This window comes from Sciurus vulgaris, assembly GCF_902686455.1.
Source record: "Sciurus vulgaris genome assembly, chromosome: 17".
Taxonomy (NCBI): domain Eukaryota; kingdom Metazoa; phylum Chordata; class Mammalia; order Rodentia; family Sciuridae; genus Sciurus; species Sciurus vulgaris.
Window position 1 is genome coordinate 18,227,234 of NC_136478.1, and position 18,160 is coordinate 18,245,393.

Genomic DNA, 18,160 nt, shown 5'->3' on the forward strand with positions numbered 1-18,160 from the left:
GAAAGAATGTCCTCTGAGAAAGAAGGAAGTGTGCCCTGGGCATGAATTTGGAGGGCACATGGACAAGCCAGGCATGTTGACTCACACTGTAATCCTCACTACTCAGCAGGCTGAGGCAGGAGAATCACAGGTTCAGGACCAGACTGGGCAACTTAGTGAGACCCTGTCTCACCCTGTCTCAAAAATAAAAAGGGCTAGGAATATAGCTCAGTGGTAGAGCATCTCTGAGTTCATTCCTTAGTACACCCCCACCCTCCCAAAATAAAGAAAGGAAAGAAACTAAGGGTGACTGAAAGACTATAGACATTATATACATCAGAAAGAATGAGGATAGTTAATACAAAACTCCAGTGGTAGAGTGCGGACAGCAAATCAGATTCCATAACCAGAGTGGAATCATAAAACAAGGACTCATAAAATTGGCAGATGTGTCTGGAGTTAGAAGCAACCCAAGTTGTGCTTATTTCAATGGTTCACAAAGACAGATGTACTACAGGTAGGATCAAGCGGTAAGTGGAACTACACTGAACTATACTGGCAAACTAACCCCTAATGCAGATGTGTAATGATGTCTAGGGTAGATGCAAAAGAGGTATAGCTCTGTGGTAGAGTGCTTGCCCAGCATGTATAAGGTCCTGAGTTTAATCAGAGAAAGAGAGAAAAAAGAAAAGATTACATTCAGCTAAGTAGTTATGGCAGGATTTGAACCTGGATAGCAGTGATTTAAGAATATATGTGCTTATGGCCTCACTTAACTGCTTTTGTTCATACTTGGTCATGTGGGTTTTATGGAGCTGATAGAAAAATAAAAGCAGAGATGCCCAGTAGCAGTTCATGAGGTATGAAGCTCCGGAGAGAAAACTGGGCTTGTGCTACTGACCTGGAAGTCACTGGTATACAAAGTAAATCCTTGGAAAGGGGGCGAGACAGGAGAAGGGGCCTAAAGACTGCACCTGGATCCAGGAGAGGCTGGGTGCAGCAGAATCTCAGGAACTTCAGCATTTAAAGAGCTTGGGCAAGAGCAGAGGGGACTGACAGTGGTGCTGAGTAATGGCCAGAGAGAGAAGGATGTCAGGAGAGGGGAAGGAGGAAATATGTGTATCACTACTGCTCATGAATGGGAACAAAATAATTAACTGTGATGCATTTACAGTAGGGATGTCTCTGTTAAACTGACAAATGTGTAGACTATGACCGTGAGAGAGACAAGGCAAGCAATGTTATTTATATACATGTATATCAACAAGTTCCAGTGTGTGGGTATAACTAAATATTGTGGGATTACAGTGAGCAAGATCAGAAGTAGATTTTTAAAAGATAATCAGTAATAAAGAGACTATAAGGTGTTTATAAAATTATTTTTAAATAATGTTAAAAACTGAAGGAAATGTAAAAGTTAAAATAGTTATATTGTTAATCAGAGACTTTCCCTCTTAATGGAAAATTAGTCTTTTTAATCTTAATAAAGGGAGGGGTGAAAGGGTTCAGAAAAGTGTACATAAAACTCAGGACATTTTGTAATAGTTCTAAATTAGATACTTTTTCCTTTGGGTTAAATATAGCTCAGAGGTTCTCAGCTCTGGCTGCACATGAGGATCACCTGAGGATCTGTAAAAGAAAATGATGGTAGCTGGGCCCAGTGGCATGTGCCAGTATTCCCAGCCACTCTGATTGCTGAAGCAGGAGGATTACTTGAACCCAGGAGTTCACGGTCAGCCTGGAGAAGATGGTGAGGGCTTTTTTTTTTTTGTACTGGGGATTGATCCCAGGGGTACTTTGTAACACTGAACCACATCCTTGGTCCTTTTTATTTTTTATTTTGAGACAGGGTCTTGAAAAGTTGCTGAGGCTGGCTTAGAATTTGTGATCCTCCTGTCTTAACCTCCTGAGTTGCTAGAATTACAGGTGTGCCCTACCACAAGAACATAAATAAAAATTTTAAAAAAGAAAATGATAGCCCCCTCATATCCATCAGTATAGGTAGGTATTATCAAAAAACACCAGAAAGTAACAAGCGTTGGAGAGAAAGTAGGGAAATCAGAACCCTTTATGCACTGTTTGGAAATGTAAAATGGTGCAGCTATTAGGGAAAACAGTATAGCAGTTCCTCAGAAAATTAAAAATCAGAATTACCATATGATTAAGCAGTTCCACTTCTGGGAATACACCCAAAACAGTTGAGAGCCAGGCACAAAGAGATGCTTAAACATACACACATGTTCATAGTAGCATTATTCAGTGTCCAAAATGTAAAAGCAACCTGACAGAAGAATGGATAAACAAAATATTGGATATACATACAATATAATATTCATCCTTAAGAAGGAAATTCTTCTGGGCACTGTGACGCACATCTGTAATCCCAGCAAACTGGAAAAAGTAGAAGTCAGGAGGATTGTAAATTCGAGTCCACCCTGGGAAACGTAGCTCAGTAGGAGAGCATCCCTGGGTTCAATCCCTAGTACTCTAACAACAACTCCCCCTCAAAAAAAAAAAAAAAAAAGGAGAGATAGGAGAAAAACTCCACAATAAGTAAGATATGTTCATGTAGAAAATTTGGCCCAGTTAAAAAAAGAAGACAGTGAAAACCATACACAGTCCTGTCAACCTAAGCATAGTTATTATTAAATTGAAATGTAGTTGGTCAGGAGAGGTGGCATACTCCTGTAATCCCAATGAGTCTGAGACAGGAGGATCGCAAGTTGAAGACAGCCTCAGCAATTTATCATGGCCCTACACAACTTAGACACTATTTCAAAATAAAAAATAAAAAGGGCTGGGGATGTGGCAAGTTTCAAAATAGGGATTTTGAACCCTGCTTTACCCATTTTTCATTTTCCTTTCCCTTAGCTGCAGTAGACAGCTTTTGTGAGGGGGGTGAATGCTGGGATTAAACTCATTAGCTTTACCAATGAGCTACATCCCCAGCCTTTTTCATTTTTTATTTTGAGGCAGGGTCTTACCAAGTTGCCAAAGCTGGCCTTCAGTTTGCAGTCGTCCAGCCTCAGCCTCCTGAGTCTGGGATTACATTATGTGCCATGGTGCCCAGCAGTATGTGGATATTACTGGTTTGCTGCAGTCTCCATGGAGGAAGTTTTCTAGCTTTTCATTTTGGAGCAGTATTTCATTTGTTTTTTGTGGGTTTTTTTTTTTTTTTTTTTTTTTTTTTTTGGTTTTTGTTGTTTTTGGTACTGGGGTTTGAACCCAGGTGCACTTAATATCCCCAGTCCTTTTTTTTTTTTTTTTTTTTTTTTTTTTTCCCCAGTTACCAGGGATTGAACTCAGGGGCACTCGACCACTGAGCCACATCCCCAGCCCTATTTTGTATTTCCTTTAGAGACAGGGTCTCAATGAATTGCTTAGCACCTTGCTTTTGCTGAGTCTGACTTTGAACTCTTATCCTCCTGTCTCAGCCTCCCAAACTGCTGGGATTACAGGCGTGCACCACCATACCCAGCCCATTTGTGCTTTTCAAGCAGAGAACTTACTGCTTCCAAATAAGCCAAGAAAGTAGTCTCCGCTGAGTGTTTCCTTCACTACAAACCAGTGTATTTCTTGCCATTCTAGGAGCCATGTTTGACCAGGACTGTGGGAAGATCAGCTCCATGCTGGAAGCTCTTGTGAGGAGATGAACTGGTGAGCAGAAGTTGGGATGAAGATGCTGCCAGGAGTGGGCGTGTTTGGGACTGGCAGCTCAGCCCGGGTCCTGGTCCCACTGCTGAGGGCAGAAGGGTTCACAGTGGAGGCCCTGTGGGGGAAGACTGAGGAAGAGGCAAAGCAGCTTGCTGAGGAGATGAACATCACCTTCTACACCAGCCGGACTGATGATGTTTTGCTGCATCAAGACGTGGACCTGGTGTGCATCAATATCCCCCCTCCACTCACCCGGCAGATATCTGTGAAGGCTCTAGGTATGCACCGTCAGACCCTGGCAGTTGGAGCTTGTATCTCTCTTTGGGCAATCCTCTGAGGCTTTCTGCTTTCCCCCGGGCCTGTGTGTTTTTTTCTTGAGCCTGTGTTTGCAGATAGTGGTATTCTAGGACATACCTCATCTCTGGTGTAGGGCCTTATAGCTCTAAGAGGAAAATGACTCAGCCTTCTTACTTCCCATTAGTAAATCCCTGAGCAAAACTAAAGTTAAGGGACTGAAGATAATTATATTTCAGGGCAATGAGAGGTCTACCTCCGGGAAGTCAGCATTCTTTAGGCCCTGGGACTGAGAAGTCTGTTGTGATTCCATGCTGTGGCATGTAGCACCACAGGAAGTGGGGGAGACTATCTAGCTAGGCTACTGTTTCCCATGTTTTGTCAGCCCTTGATAGTGAGCACACACCCTTCCTGCCAAGCTATAATCTCGTAATGCCTGATGGCAGGAAGCCTTTCTAACAGCACAGGCTTCCCTGACAGGACCTGAGGAATGGCCTGCTCACTTCTCCACTCCCTCAGGGAGCTGTGGGCTCAATGACCTCCTGCCCCTAACTGGACATGACCTGCTGAGCTGTTCTCCTGCAGTTCCTGTTGGGCTTCTCTTTCCTGTCAACTATAGACAAATTCTTCTCTTCATTTTGTATAAATCAGAATTTAATCTAGTAAGAAAACAAACCAATAAACATTCATCTAACAGTTATTTGTTTAATGCTTCCTGTGTGGCCAGAGACTGTCCTGGTGTCATTCAAAGTATGTGCCAGACACTGTCCTGATGTCATTCAGAGCTGTGTTGGAACCTCCCTTCCTTCAGATTTCACAGTCCAAATGAGATTAGAAATAAGACATATTACAAGGTGAATGACAGAAGTAGCATATAGTTTGCAGAGTAATTGTTTTAGGTAATGTGATAGGAGCCAAGTGTCTCTGATGTAGTTTGTCAGAGATCTCTGAGTCAAGGAACTGCTAGGCCCTGAGGTTGACTACCACTCATCCTGGCCACTGCCATGGCAGAGGACGCCAGACTCTACTACTTACTTCTCCTTTGTTCTGAAGAACATCATAAGAGAGTGTCTGTCACCTCTGGTCCAGTGGGATGAAAAGGACAAATGTTTGGTGAAATAAGCAAAAACTTGAATCCATCAGGTTGTCAATTTGGAACATGTAAGTTTGGGCCAAAAACTCTAGGTTTGTCTTTTCCAGAGTGCTTCTATAAAGGGTGAGTGACATTGGAGCTATTCATTGGACCAATTCTTGGGAAGGCAGTTGATGGTTCTCAAATTGGATTTAGAAGGTTTTAGCAATGTGTTGTTTCAAAGAGAATCATCTGTGGTCATTTAACTCCTTGTGGCATGCATGCAGGCAAGGTATATCCATACACAAAATTCTGGAGACTCAGTCATATTTCTGAGTTTTAGAATCTCAACAAACATGGCTTCTAAGCTATGTAGGAGAAAGAAGAAACTTTGGGGTTCTTTGGCAGCAAGCTTGTTATTTTCCTGGCATGGGGAAATGGTGGGTCTTGAGCCATTTCCTGTAAACAGGAAGAAGCAGAGAATAACCAGGGGCTCCCTGGGATCTTGTGCCCCAGTGCATGATGAAGCAGGACTTCATTCTTCTCTTCACATATCTGCTATAAGGAGGAAGAGAGTATCCATGAGGGTCCTTGATCTTCTCTTGCAAGTTCATGATCCCAGGGCCAGGAGAACTGGTGTCATCTGGACCAACATGCCCTCAGGCACTGCCCACTCCAGTTCCAAAGAAATCAGTAGCGCTTGTTATGACCATGAAGTTTACTCCCTATGTACCCTCTTTTTTTCTCCCCCGCTTCTGTCTTTCTTTTTCTTTTGGTGTATAAAGCCAGAATTGAATTCCAATAGTTTCCCCTAGGCCCTGGGTAGGGGTGATAATCTGTTGTAGGCAGAGCTCCAAAATGACGTTGGTATCAGACCCCATGTATGGTCCCATTTCTGGCTCTCTCAGTATTTGTGGGCCCCCCTGAAATGGGAGGTGTCAGTTCCTACCCCAGCTAGCCTTTTCAGGATGATAAAACAACTGCCTTCCAAGTACAGACTGGGAAAGTCACTGGGAAGACCTGGCTTTCCTGTTGTCCCAAGCGGAAGAGCATTTATGTTCAAGTTCATTTTTAAAAAGAAAGAAAAAAAAAAAAAGAAAAGAAAAGATTCTCCTCTGGATGTTCATTAAGTCATGTTCACTGAATTTAATGTAGTCTAGAAATGCAACTAAGCATTCCAACTTATCTCCAAAGTGAGATGCTTTTCTGCAAATTGTCATATTAATGCCTTGAAAGAAAACAACCCATTCTTTTCACCTATAAAACTCTAAAGGTCTGGTTCTACACTGTTCAGATGGAAGATAAGACATCTGAAAATGCAGTGTATTTAAAATTTCTCAGTCATATTCCAAAAGAACCTTAATGGTGCTCAACTGTGCAAACATGCATTTCCATGTATGAGTAGCTTTATAAATATGAGAGAGTATGTTGTCATCCCATAGAAGTCTTTTTTTTATTTCTTTTTTTTTAGTTGTAGATAGACATGGTACATTTATTTTATTTATTTATTTTTGTGGTGCTGAGGATCAAATCCAGTGCCTCACATGTGCCAGTTGAGCACTCTACCACTGAGCCACAACCCCACAACCCCAGCCCTAAAATCTTTTTTTCTTCCTATTATTGGGCTCTCTTGCTTTTTTGCTGTCTTTTTAATTAAGGATATAAGCTTTTTTTTTCCTTGTGGAACTGAACCCAGGGCCTTGCATATGTTAGGCCAGGTGCTCTACCACAGAGCTACATCCCCAGCCCAACCTGCAGTATTTCCACCTCACTCCCTGCTGCCCCCAGCCAAGCACTCTGCTACTGAGCTAAATCCCTAACCCCCGTCTTTAAAAAAAACTGCAGCTATTGAAGTATTGTAATTTTAGGCCAACTCTTTCAGACCTGGAGCCTGTAAGAAGTTTATCACAATTATCTAAAGTTATATTTTATTAAACATCCTTCTTGAATGGAGGATATGGCTCAGTGATAGAGCACTTGCCTAGCATGTGCATGGGCATGTTTTTGATCCTCAGCACTGGGGAAAAAAATCCTTCTTGCATTATGCTTTGCAGTGTTAAGCTTTATAAAAGCCATAGAAATTGAAAAGCAGTAATGAGAGGCATACAGCACTGATATACACTTACAGATGTAAGTACATATGAGACAACTACTGTTCTCAGACTTTTCATAACTATCAGTAAGTAATGCGAATTTTCATCTGGCTTTCAGAGGCATAGAATCATGGAAAAACTCAAGCCTGCAGGCATCCTGGAGAGTGTCTAGTCCAGCAGTTTTTGGACATGGCCCCTGTACTGTGGCAGCAGCAGGATCTGGGAACCTTGTAGAACTCTAAATTCTCAGGACCACTCCGACATGCCAGCTTTCATTGGGGTAGGCCCAGCACTCTGAGTAAGCCTCACAGGCGATTCATAGTGATTCTGACGCACACCTAAGGATGGAGGGCCACATATCTACATTCTAGTGTCTTCATTTTCAATTAAATAAACGGGCCTCTGGGACTGGGGGTGTAGCTCAGTAATAGAGCACTTGCCCAGCATATGCATGAGGCCCTGGGTTCAATCCCCAGTATGGCAAAAAGAAGTTAAACAGAAAGGAGGGAGGGAGGGAGGGAGGGACTGAAGCTTAGGAATATTGAGGGATATCTCACAAAGCCTTAGGCTATAGACAAAATTACGTTTTCCTCTCCTTGATAAAGAATATTAAGTTTTTACTTACTTCTAAGGCCATAATGATTGTCTCTTGCCAGGCACATTGGCACATGCATGCAATCTCTGCTATTCAGAAGGAGGCTGAGGCAAAAAGATGGAAAGTTGGAGGCCAGCATGGACAATTTAGTGAGACTCTATTTCAAAATAAAAAGGACTGAGATATAACCCAGTGGCAGAGAGCCCCTGGGTTTAATCTCTAGTATTTGGGGCAGGGGTAGGGGAGAGACTGTCTCTTGTCCTCACTCTTACTAGTTTTATTGGACTTATTCTCTAAACTTTCTGTGGCATCTTGTTTTCTGCTATTGTCTGACCATTTATTTCATCCTCTTCTATCTCAAATCCATCCTTGAAGCTTTCCTATGAATTTCTTGGAAAGGAAGTCAGAGAGGCACTAATACATTTTATTCCTCAGTTCATTTCATAAGTGGTTCAGGAAAATGAACTTTAATGTGCAAAGCACCCCAACCTCTTTGCCACAGTTAAATGTTTTCTTAAATTTTTCACTAAGAGGTGGGTTTTCGTTTTGGCACTTCTGTGTTTCATTAGAAAGACTAAGTTTGCCAGCCCTTTTCCCATGGACTGTCAACGTAACAAAAGATCACTCCTCAAGCAGGCTGACAGAGATAATTTAATCACAAGAACTCCAGTCCCTTGGGAAGCCTCACTCACCCTAGTTAGTCCAGATCCCTGCTCTCTGCTCTCATTCCACCTTGGATGTGATCTCCATCGCATTTATCTCAAGTGCAGTTCTGTTTATTTGTTTGATTATTTGAACCCACTAAACTAGGATCTGTGAAGGTTGAGCCCATGCCCAGAGTTGTGGCCCTGGTGCGTGGCCCAGAGCCTGGCACGCTGGTTGAATAAAGCATACAAATCCACCCATGCAGTCCGGTCTGCTGGGGGTCAGGGAGCTAACCTGGGTCTGCAATCCAGGAAAAAGTGATGATTGGTTGTGGGCAAGAGTGAGGGTCTGCTGGTTTTCAGAACTTACTTTTTTGTAGCAAAACCTTTTTCATTAAAAAAAAAAAAAAAAAAAAAAAGTGGGGAGAGGAGGGAGGAATTCCCTAGAATTCATAAAACATGAAAGTCGTGTTCTTCTCAGTCTGCTCTGCACTGTGCTCTGTGAAATCATGTGTCTAGTTCTAGGCCTCTACATAGGAAAGCACAGGTGTCGCTGGGTGCCACCTGTGAATCTGGCTCCTTGTGGTCTGTTACTAAGGAACAGAGAAGAAGGCTTCAGGGCACTGGAGAAGCTCTTCTGAGCCTCGTTCAAGGGAGCTCCAAGGGAGGTTTGCAACTTGAAACTCATTCACTCTCCAGAAAACATGAGCTAAAAGCACTCAGGGTGCCTTGGGGTGGCTCGCTGGTGTAGCACATGCATCCATACTTGAGGCCCTCAGTTCCATCCCCAGCACAAAAGGGAAATAAAAATACCACTTAGCAACCATATCTCCCATTGCTGGGAGTCAAAAAGCAGTTTTCATCTTCTCTAATCTCTCCTTTGACTTCCTGGAGAGAAAGTTAGATAAACTTATATAAACATGCCTTTCAGGACAACCCAAGTTTTCCTACCGGTAAAGCCTATGCCGGTGGCCTGTAGAAGTCTGCTTACCTCTGAGTGCATTTGCGTTCCACAGTGATAAGACTACTGGGCCCTCCATTTAGCTCTCCTGCTGGTCCTGCTCAAGAAAGGGTGTCTCTGCCACTTCCATCCCTGACTTCTCTTAGCATGAAATAGGAATTCCTGATCCTGATTTTATCACCACCAGACTCCTAACAGTCATTAAAGTACTTTTCCTCCCAGCTCACCTCTCCGTCTCACACTGCAGTTCCACCCAATCTCAGCAGTGAGATGTTACACCAAGAAGCTTCTCGGTGGGCAAGAACTGCAGCTCTCAGACAGGGGCTTGTGTCTAAGAACCTAGACAGCCATATGTGTTCAACAGCCACATGTCAGAGTCTCCCTCTGTGATTCTCCTGTCCCTAATCTGGAAATCTCACAAGTGTGGAGAAGCATTGGAGACCCTTCAGCAGCAGTAGTGATAGCAGTCAGGGCCTCCTTCCCAGAGCATGTGACACTGTGTTGACCTTTCTCTTGTCATCCTGCAGGCACTTTTTGTAAAGCCTCTGCAGTTATTTAAAGAAGGGCAGCAGATTAAAGAGTTTCCTGCATTGTAGAGATGAAGTGATGTTATAGACTGCTGATCCACATGTGCTCCTCCTTGCTACAGCTGAAGTTCATAATCTTGTAATTTCAGGCCTGAGACTCCTATATGTCAATGATAAATGTTCTGTAGACTTCTTGAGGCTTGGGGTGGCAGGTGTGGTGGTAGGAAGTGAAAAGAGATGGAAGGATTGTCCCAAAGCACTGAACTTTATTGTGGCCTCTGTTAGGATACGAGCTTCCAAACGGCTGGACTAGGCCTCTATGAGAGTCCCTATAGAAAATACATATAATAAGAAAACTCCGAGTTCATGTTGATTTTATTTTTTCAAAAATCAAATTTTCAAAATACTAAACAGGAACTATTTGCATCTAAGATATAGCTTCTATGTGAGTTTTAAAGTCCCAGTCACAGTGGGCCCTTTGCTCAGTGTTGATGTCTGTTCAGCCACCCCTATAATGATGGTTAACAGACTGTTGACACAGCTGTGGTGGGCCAGGCACTTTACATACACTGTCTCCATTGACACTTTCTCTTCTTCCCTACAAGGTGGATATGATGCATTTTATAGCAAAACTCAGAGAGGTAAATCTTAAGTATTTAGCAGTGTACTGAGAAATTTTGGACCAGGTATTTCTGGCGCCAAAGCTTTAAGTTCAGCACCAATAATTGGCTCTTCTGGGTAGTCCTGAGACCTGGGTAGTCGTCATGTGAGTCAGCAGTCATTTGTATGCACCTTTTTGGTTGTTGTTGCGTGATTTATAGTTCATTTGTAGTTCACAGTAACCATCATTTTTGGCAAGATGACCAGAGGAGTTTGTTTGCTGAGCCTCTAAATAGAACCCATCCAAGACTATCAAGACAAGCTGCACCTTGCATTGAGCCACTAGAAATTGTGTGCCAGCCATTGACCCCATATGAAAACACTCAGAAAATATTCAAGGGATAATTAAAAGGATGAGGGAATGAGAACTGGGTAATTGGAGATGAACATGCCTAGAGAAGGCAGTCTTGACTTGGTTGCCCTGGTTAGGGGCATCCAAGCTTGGAGGCTGCTCTTCCAGCCAGGAAGTTCCTATCGAGTATAGGAAGGGATCCTGGATGGCGCAGAGGAGAAGCCCAGGCATGCATACTGCCCAATATGACGTTTAGCCAGAAGAGTTAGCACAGATTAGTCCATAACTAATAACCAGTTCATAACTAGTAGTAAGACTACTGACCATAACGAGACCCAGCCCTGCCTGAAAGTCATCACTGCCTCTCCTCACTCTGCCATCAGACTCTCCTGCATAGAAGCTCTCATTTCTTTGATTCAGTGGCAAGAGCAGAATAGTCTGGGGAGAGACCTCAATAGGGGAAAAGGTCAAAAGGAAAAATTTAGAGGCACCCCAAGATCCATGTATTAAGGTCTTGTAAGCCCTGTTAGGCCTTTGATTTTTCATTCTGAATGAGATGAGAAACCTTTGAAGGGTTTTATATGGAGGAGGAGAGGGTCTGACCCAGATGATCAGCTTTCAGTCACTATGATGAAATACCCAAGATAAACAACTAAAAGGAGGAAAGGTTGGTTTTAGTTCATGATCAGATGGTTCTATTGCTTGATATTCTGAAACAGAATATGAAGATGGGGAGTATGTGGTAGAGCAAAGCTGCTCTCCTCATGGCAGCTGGGAAACAAAAAGAGAGAGAAAGGAAGGGACAGGGCCCCAAAACACCATTCAAGGTCACACCCCCAGTGACCTTATTTACTTCCACTAGGCCCCACCTCCTAAAGGTTACACCACCTTCCAATAGCACCAAGGCCTAGGGACCAAGCCTTCAACACATGGGCCTTTGAGGGATATCCAAGATCCAAATTGTAGCAAGTTTTAATAGAACTGCTCTGGCTACCATGTTGTGAAGAGATTGAGGGAGGCCAGAGCAGAAGCGGCGGGGGGGGGGACCAGTTGACCATTGCTGTAATCCAGGCAAAAACAGTGACTTGGACAAGGAAGGTGGCAGTGAGACTAGTTAGATTTAGGATGTGTAGTTTGAAAGGCCAAGCCAATAGGATTTACCAAGATTGAAAGTGGGATTGAGAGGTGACACAGCAGTTTTGGCTGAAATCAGGAAGACCTGAGGAAACAAGTATCAAGAACCCCATTTTGGGGCTAGGGTTGTAGCTCAGTGGTAGAGCACTTGCCTCACATGTGTAAGGAACTAGGTTCGACTCTCAGCACCACATATAAATAAATAAAATAAAAATCCATTGACAACTAAAAAATATTTTAAGAAAAAAAAAAAGAATCCCTTTTTTTTTTTTTTTTTGAGTGCTGGGGATTGAACCCAGGGCCTTGTGCTTGCAAGGCAGGCATTCTACCAACTGAGCTATCTCCCCAGCCCCAAGAATCCCATTTTAGATTCCACTCCTCTATCACAAGTTTGAGGCCAGCCTCAGCAACTTATCAGGACCCTGTCTCAAAATAGGGCTGGGGATGTTGTGCAGTGGTTAAGCACCCCTGGGTTCAATCCCTAGGACTAGCAAAAAAAGAAGATTCCACCTCCTCTGATGTCTTTGGGAATGGTACTACTGACTATAGCCAATCCCCATATTGCTTATAAACCCAAAATAATTCCTCCAGTTCTCTTTCCTGACAGGCATGCAGGACTTTGTGAATCTTCACTCTTGGCACTGTCCTGCCTCTGTGCCTTTGTACATGCAGTACCCTCTCTCTAGATGCCGTTTGCCACATCTGCTTCCTTAAAGATAATACAAATATCACTCCTCCCTTTAGCCTCCTGCCATCTTCACAGGGAGTTGCTCTTTGCTCCCACCAAACCTTGAACCTATTCCCTCAGGAAGCCCATGACTTGTTGAGAGAATTGGGGTAGTAGGGTTTGAGTTGCCCACTGTGGGCGTTGTCTGCACCTTACCCAGATTACTGTGATTCTTAAACTTGTGACTAGTCCAGACTGCTTGGGCTTGGGCTTCCTCTTTTTTTTTTTTTTTTTTTTTTGGAGGTACAGGTTCCTTCTGCTCTGAACCCCACACTAAGCTAGTGGAGCAGCCCAGGTGTTAGTGTGTTGTGTCTTGTGGTTGCTTATACCTTCATGAGTTTTCACTTAAATCACTCATGGAAGCTCTGCAGCCCTCTGGGATTCTTGTTTTGCCTCTATGTTGGGGGTTGAATCTGGGGGTGCTATACCACTTAGCTAAGTTCCAAGCCCTTTTTATTTTTGAGACAGTCTCACTAAGTTGAACCTTCCAAATAGGCTGGAATTACAGGTGTGCATCACTGTACCTAAAATGTCTACCTTTGAGTGTTCCAACCACAGTGAGTTTAGAATGTGCATGAGGTCAGAAAATATGTTTTCATCTCCTTTCCCTTCCTTCTGGAAGAGACCAGTTTCTCACCTTTTTACCACTCTAACGTGACCGGTGGAAATTTTCAGAGAATAGTCTGCAGGACGCTTAGAGCCCTTTTAGGAGTCAACTGAGAATGCCAACGCCCATCTCCAAGAATATAGAGTATCTTGACCCAAACTAGTAATCTAATACAATCAAAATATTCATAATGTGTGTCTTCCTCTCAGGTTCTCCAAAGAATCAGAACCAAGATACTGGGAGAGAGATTTATTTGAAGATATTGTCTTAGGCATATGCCTGTAATTTCTGTGTCTCAAGAGGCTAAGGCAGGAGGATTACAAATTTGAGCCTCAGCAATTTAGAGAGACACTGCCTCAAAATAAAAACTCAAAACTGCTAGAGATGTAGCACAATGGTAAAGTGCCCCTGGGTTCAATCCTCAGTACAAATAAATAAATAAATAAAACCAGCTAGGCAGGCCAGCCTGCTAGAATTTCTGGCAAGAGTCCATATTACTTGGGCCTCAAGGCATTCTGGAGGCATAATTCCCTCCTTTATAGAGAACTTCAGTGTTTTCAGTGAGCTCTTCTACTGATTGCATGAGGCCCACCCACATATTACATGTAGTCTGCTTTACTCAAAGTCAGCTGACTTTGCCTGCACACCAAAACAATATCTAGGTTGGTGTTTGAAGGACCCTATAGTGTAGCTGAGTTGATACATGAAATTGACTGTCACATCCCTATCTTCATTTCCAACCCTGGGTTATGCTTGTTTGTTGAAACAGGTTCTCATTAGGTTACTGAGGTTGGCCTTGAAGTTGTGATCCTCTTGCCTCTACTCCATTCATGCCCCTTAAGAACCTATTCCTGCAGGCATAGTGACACAAGCCTATAATCCCAACAACTTGGGAGGCCAAGGCAGGAGGACTGCAAGTTCAAGTCCACCCTTAACAACTTAGTAAGACCCTAAGTAATTTAGTGAGACCCTGCATTAAAATAAAAAATGAAATGAAAAAAGGGCTACAGATATAGCTCAGTGGTTGAGCGTCCCTGGATCTAATTCCCAGTACTGAAGCCAGAGTGAGGGGTTTTGGGGCACCAATAATCTATTCTTCTTTATCTAACCCATAACTTTCCAGTCACTGGGACCATTTTCAGTCTAAGGTGAGTCACCCTTCCTCTTATCCGAGGCCACCTTCCGGTCCCATAGGAGGCTTTGCAGGGTCCATCTGCTTTGGAAAAATAAGATGTTTTTCCCATTGTAAACCCTTGGAACTTTGACATTTCCCGTTGTGTCTTATTTGTAGGCATTGGGAAGAATGTGGTTTGTGAGAAGGCAGCAACATCGGTAGATGCCTTCCGGATGGTGACAGCCTCACGCTACTACCCACAGCTGATGAGCCTGGTGGGGAATGTGCTTCGCTTCCTTCCTGCTTTTGTGCGCATGAAGCAACTGATTGCAGAGCACTATATAGGTGCGGTGATGATCTGCGATGCCCGCATATACTCAGGCAGCCTGCTCAGCCCCAGCTATGGCTGGATCTGTGACGAGCTCATGGGTGGTGGGGGCCTGCACACCATGGGCACCTACATTGTGGACCTGCTGACTCACCTGACTGGCCGGAAGGCCGAGAAGGTGCATGGGCTGCTCAAGACCTTTGTGAGACAGAATGCTGCCATCCGTGGCATCCGGCATGTTACCAGTGATGACTTCTGTTTCTTCCAGATGCTTATGGGTGGTGGGGTGTGCAGCACAGTGACACTCAACTTCAACATGCCAGGTGCCTTTGTGCACGAGGTCATGGTGGTGGGCTCCGCGGGACGCCTTGTTGCCCGAGGAGCTGACCTCTATGGGCAGAAGAACACTGCCACACAAGAGGAGCTGCTTGTGAGGGACTCCCTGTCCGTGAGCGCAGGGCTACCAGACCAGGGGCCCCAGGACGTCCCACTGCTGTACTTGAAAGGCATGGTCTACATGGTGCAGGCCTTGCGCCAGTCCTTCCAGGGACAGGGTGACCGCCGTACCTGGGATCGCACCCCTGTCTCCATGGCTGCCTCATTTGAGGATGGGCTGTATATGCAGAGCGTGGTTGATGCCATCAAAAGGTCAAGCCGATCTGGGGAGTGGGAGACTGTGGAGGTGCTGACAGAGGAACCTGATGCCAACCAGAACCTATGTGAGGCACTTCAGCGGAACAACCTATGACCTGCAGATGGGCTCCCTGCCACAGGGCAGAGGGCCAGAGAGGGAACCAGAACTATGATGGGGGGTTGGCCATAGAAAAGACAGTATCGTTCATTTAATAAATCAGCTCGGGCTAAAAGTGGGAGAAGATTGAAGGGGCTCAGGGAAGATGACTTGTCCATCTGCTCATTTACTTCTCAGACTTGAAGAGTGGTGAGAGTGCCCACTGCAATGGCCTAGGCTTGCACAGCGTGTGTCAGGGCAGAGTTGCTACCAGGCCTCTTCATAGTTCTAGTGAGCAAGACCAGCAAATACCTGGCTTGTGGGCTCTTCAGCCTGATCTCTGGTTTGACAGGATAAGAAAGCCCAAGAAACCAGCTTGGCTAAATATTAGGCCATAAATGACAAGCAACTTTTGTTTCCATGCCCTTCTGGGCTGGGGCATCTCAGGAACAGTAAGGGCAGCAAGTCATCCCTCAGGGATCCTCACCTGCCTCCCATGCAGCCAGACCCTGCTGGCCTGCAGGGCTCTTTGTGCATGGAGAGGGGTTTCTGCATTAGATGAGCTCTGGGGCTGTTGACCTAGGGAAAAGGTCCCCGGCTTGGCAGCGAAAAGACAAGGGGAGCTGTAGAACATCTGATAAATGTCAATAAATAAATCAGAAAAATGTGACAGTATGGTTTGTGGGTTTTGTTTGGTGGTTGGAGTTCTCTAAGTGAAAGATTTGCTTATAGCTATAGTTTTTCTCTTTCTTTATGATCCATAGCAGCCTTGAGCCTGCCATGAATTCGGATTCATCAGCATCTACTGAGCCACACAGGCTTCTGCCACCGCCTGCCCTTTGTCTCCTGCTTATTCCCTTGTGGCCAAGTCCAAGAGTCCTTAAGTGTTTCCTTAACAGGTATGGTGGTACACTCCTGTAATCCCAGCCACTTGGGAGGCTGAGGCAGGAGGATCAAAAGCTGAGGCCAGACAGGGCAACTTAGCAAGACCTTGTCTCAAAATAAAAAGGGATGGTGATTTAGCTCAGTGGTAGCACACTTGCTTAGCATGAATAAAGCCCTGAGTTCATTCTCCAGTATTATTAGGGAAAAAAAGTGTTTCCTCAGAAGACAGAACACGAGACTCCCATTAGGGGGTGCTGCTGGGCCTTCTGTTCAGACTGACCCGGGAAGAGCCTGTGGCTTTCTTGGCTTGAGGCCTGGAAGGATTCTGTTCTTGCAGCCATGGTGTGGCTCCAGGAGAGGCAGGAGCTTGAGGAGGAAGGGCCCTATGCTATCTCTCAGAGCAGGTTTGGCTAACACTGCCTAACCGACCCATACAGACACCAGCCATGCTTATGCCTTTGTTCCTTTTTAACCATGTCTACCCCTTTGTTTCCTTTGCCAGCCTGCTAGATGTGAAACCCGAACAAACTCTTTCCTTCTCTAGCCTTCCTCCCTCTTCCCACCCTGTTCTGCTTCTTCCTCTTGTCACCCCTTGTAGAAGTCACCAGGCCTGTTTTCCTGTAGTGACCTGCTTTCAGACATTATCCTTGTGAGATAAAATAACAAAGGTTAGTGTTGGAGCATACTTATGGCATGCTGGGCCCCCAGGGTAACATCTCATGCATATTATTTCATCTCCAAACCACTTATAAAGATTTAATAGGCCATTTTTCAAATTAGAAAACAGGCACAGAGGGGCAAAGTTACTGCCTTCCTGTGGATTATAAGAAATGGAGCCAGGAGCATCTGTATTTGGGAATCTTATCTCACAAGCCCAGATGATGCCCCTCCTAGAGCAGGAGTCTCAGCATGTCCTGAATTAGGGGGAGAAGAGAAAGCTCACCTTCAGGCTGACAGTTCATTGTCCCTAGGAGCCAACTCAGCTCAGTTCAGGTCAGTCACTCTGGGTGTAACTAGGATGTCCAATTCCCTCCTAAATTTGAGGCTTGACCAAGGAAACATAAGATGCTCCTACATAAGAAAGGGCTGACCCAGAGTGGCCAAATGTAGGTTTGGGAGAGCTGCTGTTTACAGAGACAGAATCCCAGAAGTGCTGGGCAGATTGCAGTGGGCCTAGTGTAGAGCTACTTTTATGAAGACCCCAAGTTCTCTGAGGGAACCCCCCACCCATTACCCCATCCTGCTGACGTTTTTCCTTCAGTATGGGGGATCTGTACCACTGAGCAACATTACATCTGAAGGTCTTTTAATTATTTTGGGACAGGGCCTTGCTAAGTCGCCCAGGCAGGTCTCAAACTTGCTGTCATCCTACGTCAGCCTCGCTAGTCACTTGATTACAGCTGTGTGCCACTGGGTCCAGTCCTCCTGACGTCTTCACCATCATGTACCTCTTAGGATCTGAGCTTACTCGGTCCACTTTGGGAATGGGGAGGAGAGTTGAGCCTGGAAGTGGCCCAGATGCCTATGACCAACAGATCCCAGGGTGAGCAGAGCCCAAACTGGCTCCTGGCTTGTCCTGCAGCGCCCCCTCCTGGAAGAAGGCAGCATCATCTCCTAGGACTTGAAATTTGATTCCCAAATTTAGGGAAGCTGCCAACACTTCTTAGGTCCAAGTAAAGTTTTTCCAGCTCAGTGAAAATTAATCTAGTCCCCTCTGAATCAACAATCAGAAGATAGCGTACAAGATACCTGTGCTTAGTCGCCAGCCTCCAAACAAACCTAGGCCTCATATTCACAAAGACCTGGCAGCTACTTCCTCACCACCCTGTCCTGTCCCTCCTTTTTCCCATTCTTTTCTTCACAC

General features: G+C 44.7%; 1 protein-coding gene across 3 annotated transcripts in view; it reads left to right on the forward strand.

The window, feature by feature from the left end:
• Positions 1–16,086, forward strand: part of GFOD2 (Gfo/Idh/MocA-like oxidoreductase domain containing 2) — a 42,700-nt gene extending 26,614 nt beyond the window's left edge. For 2 of the 3 annotated variants that reach the window (XM_079118300.1, XM_079118298.1), the window contains exons 2-3: positions 3,568–3,911; positions 14,531–16,086. In XM_079118300.1, coding sequence (XP_078974426.1) covers positions 3,653–3,911; positions 14,531–15,429 — 1,158 coding nt within the window. In that variant the 5' untranslated portion in view covers positions 3,568–3,652 and the 3' untranslated portion in view covers positions 15,430–16,086. Of the gene's footprint in view, positions 1–1,562; positions 1,730–3,567; positions 3,912–14,530 lie in introns of all 3 variants that reach the window. The other variant, XM_079118299.1, reaches the window with a different exon arrangement.
• The last annotated feature ends 2,074 nt before the right edge of the window (positions 16,087–18,160 follow it).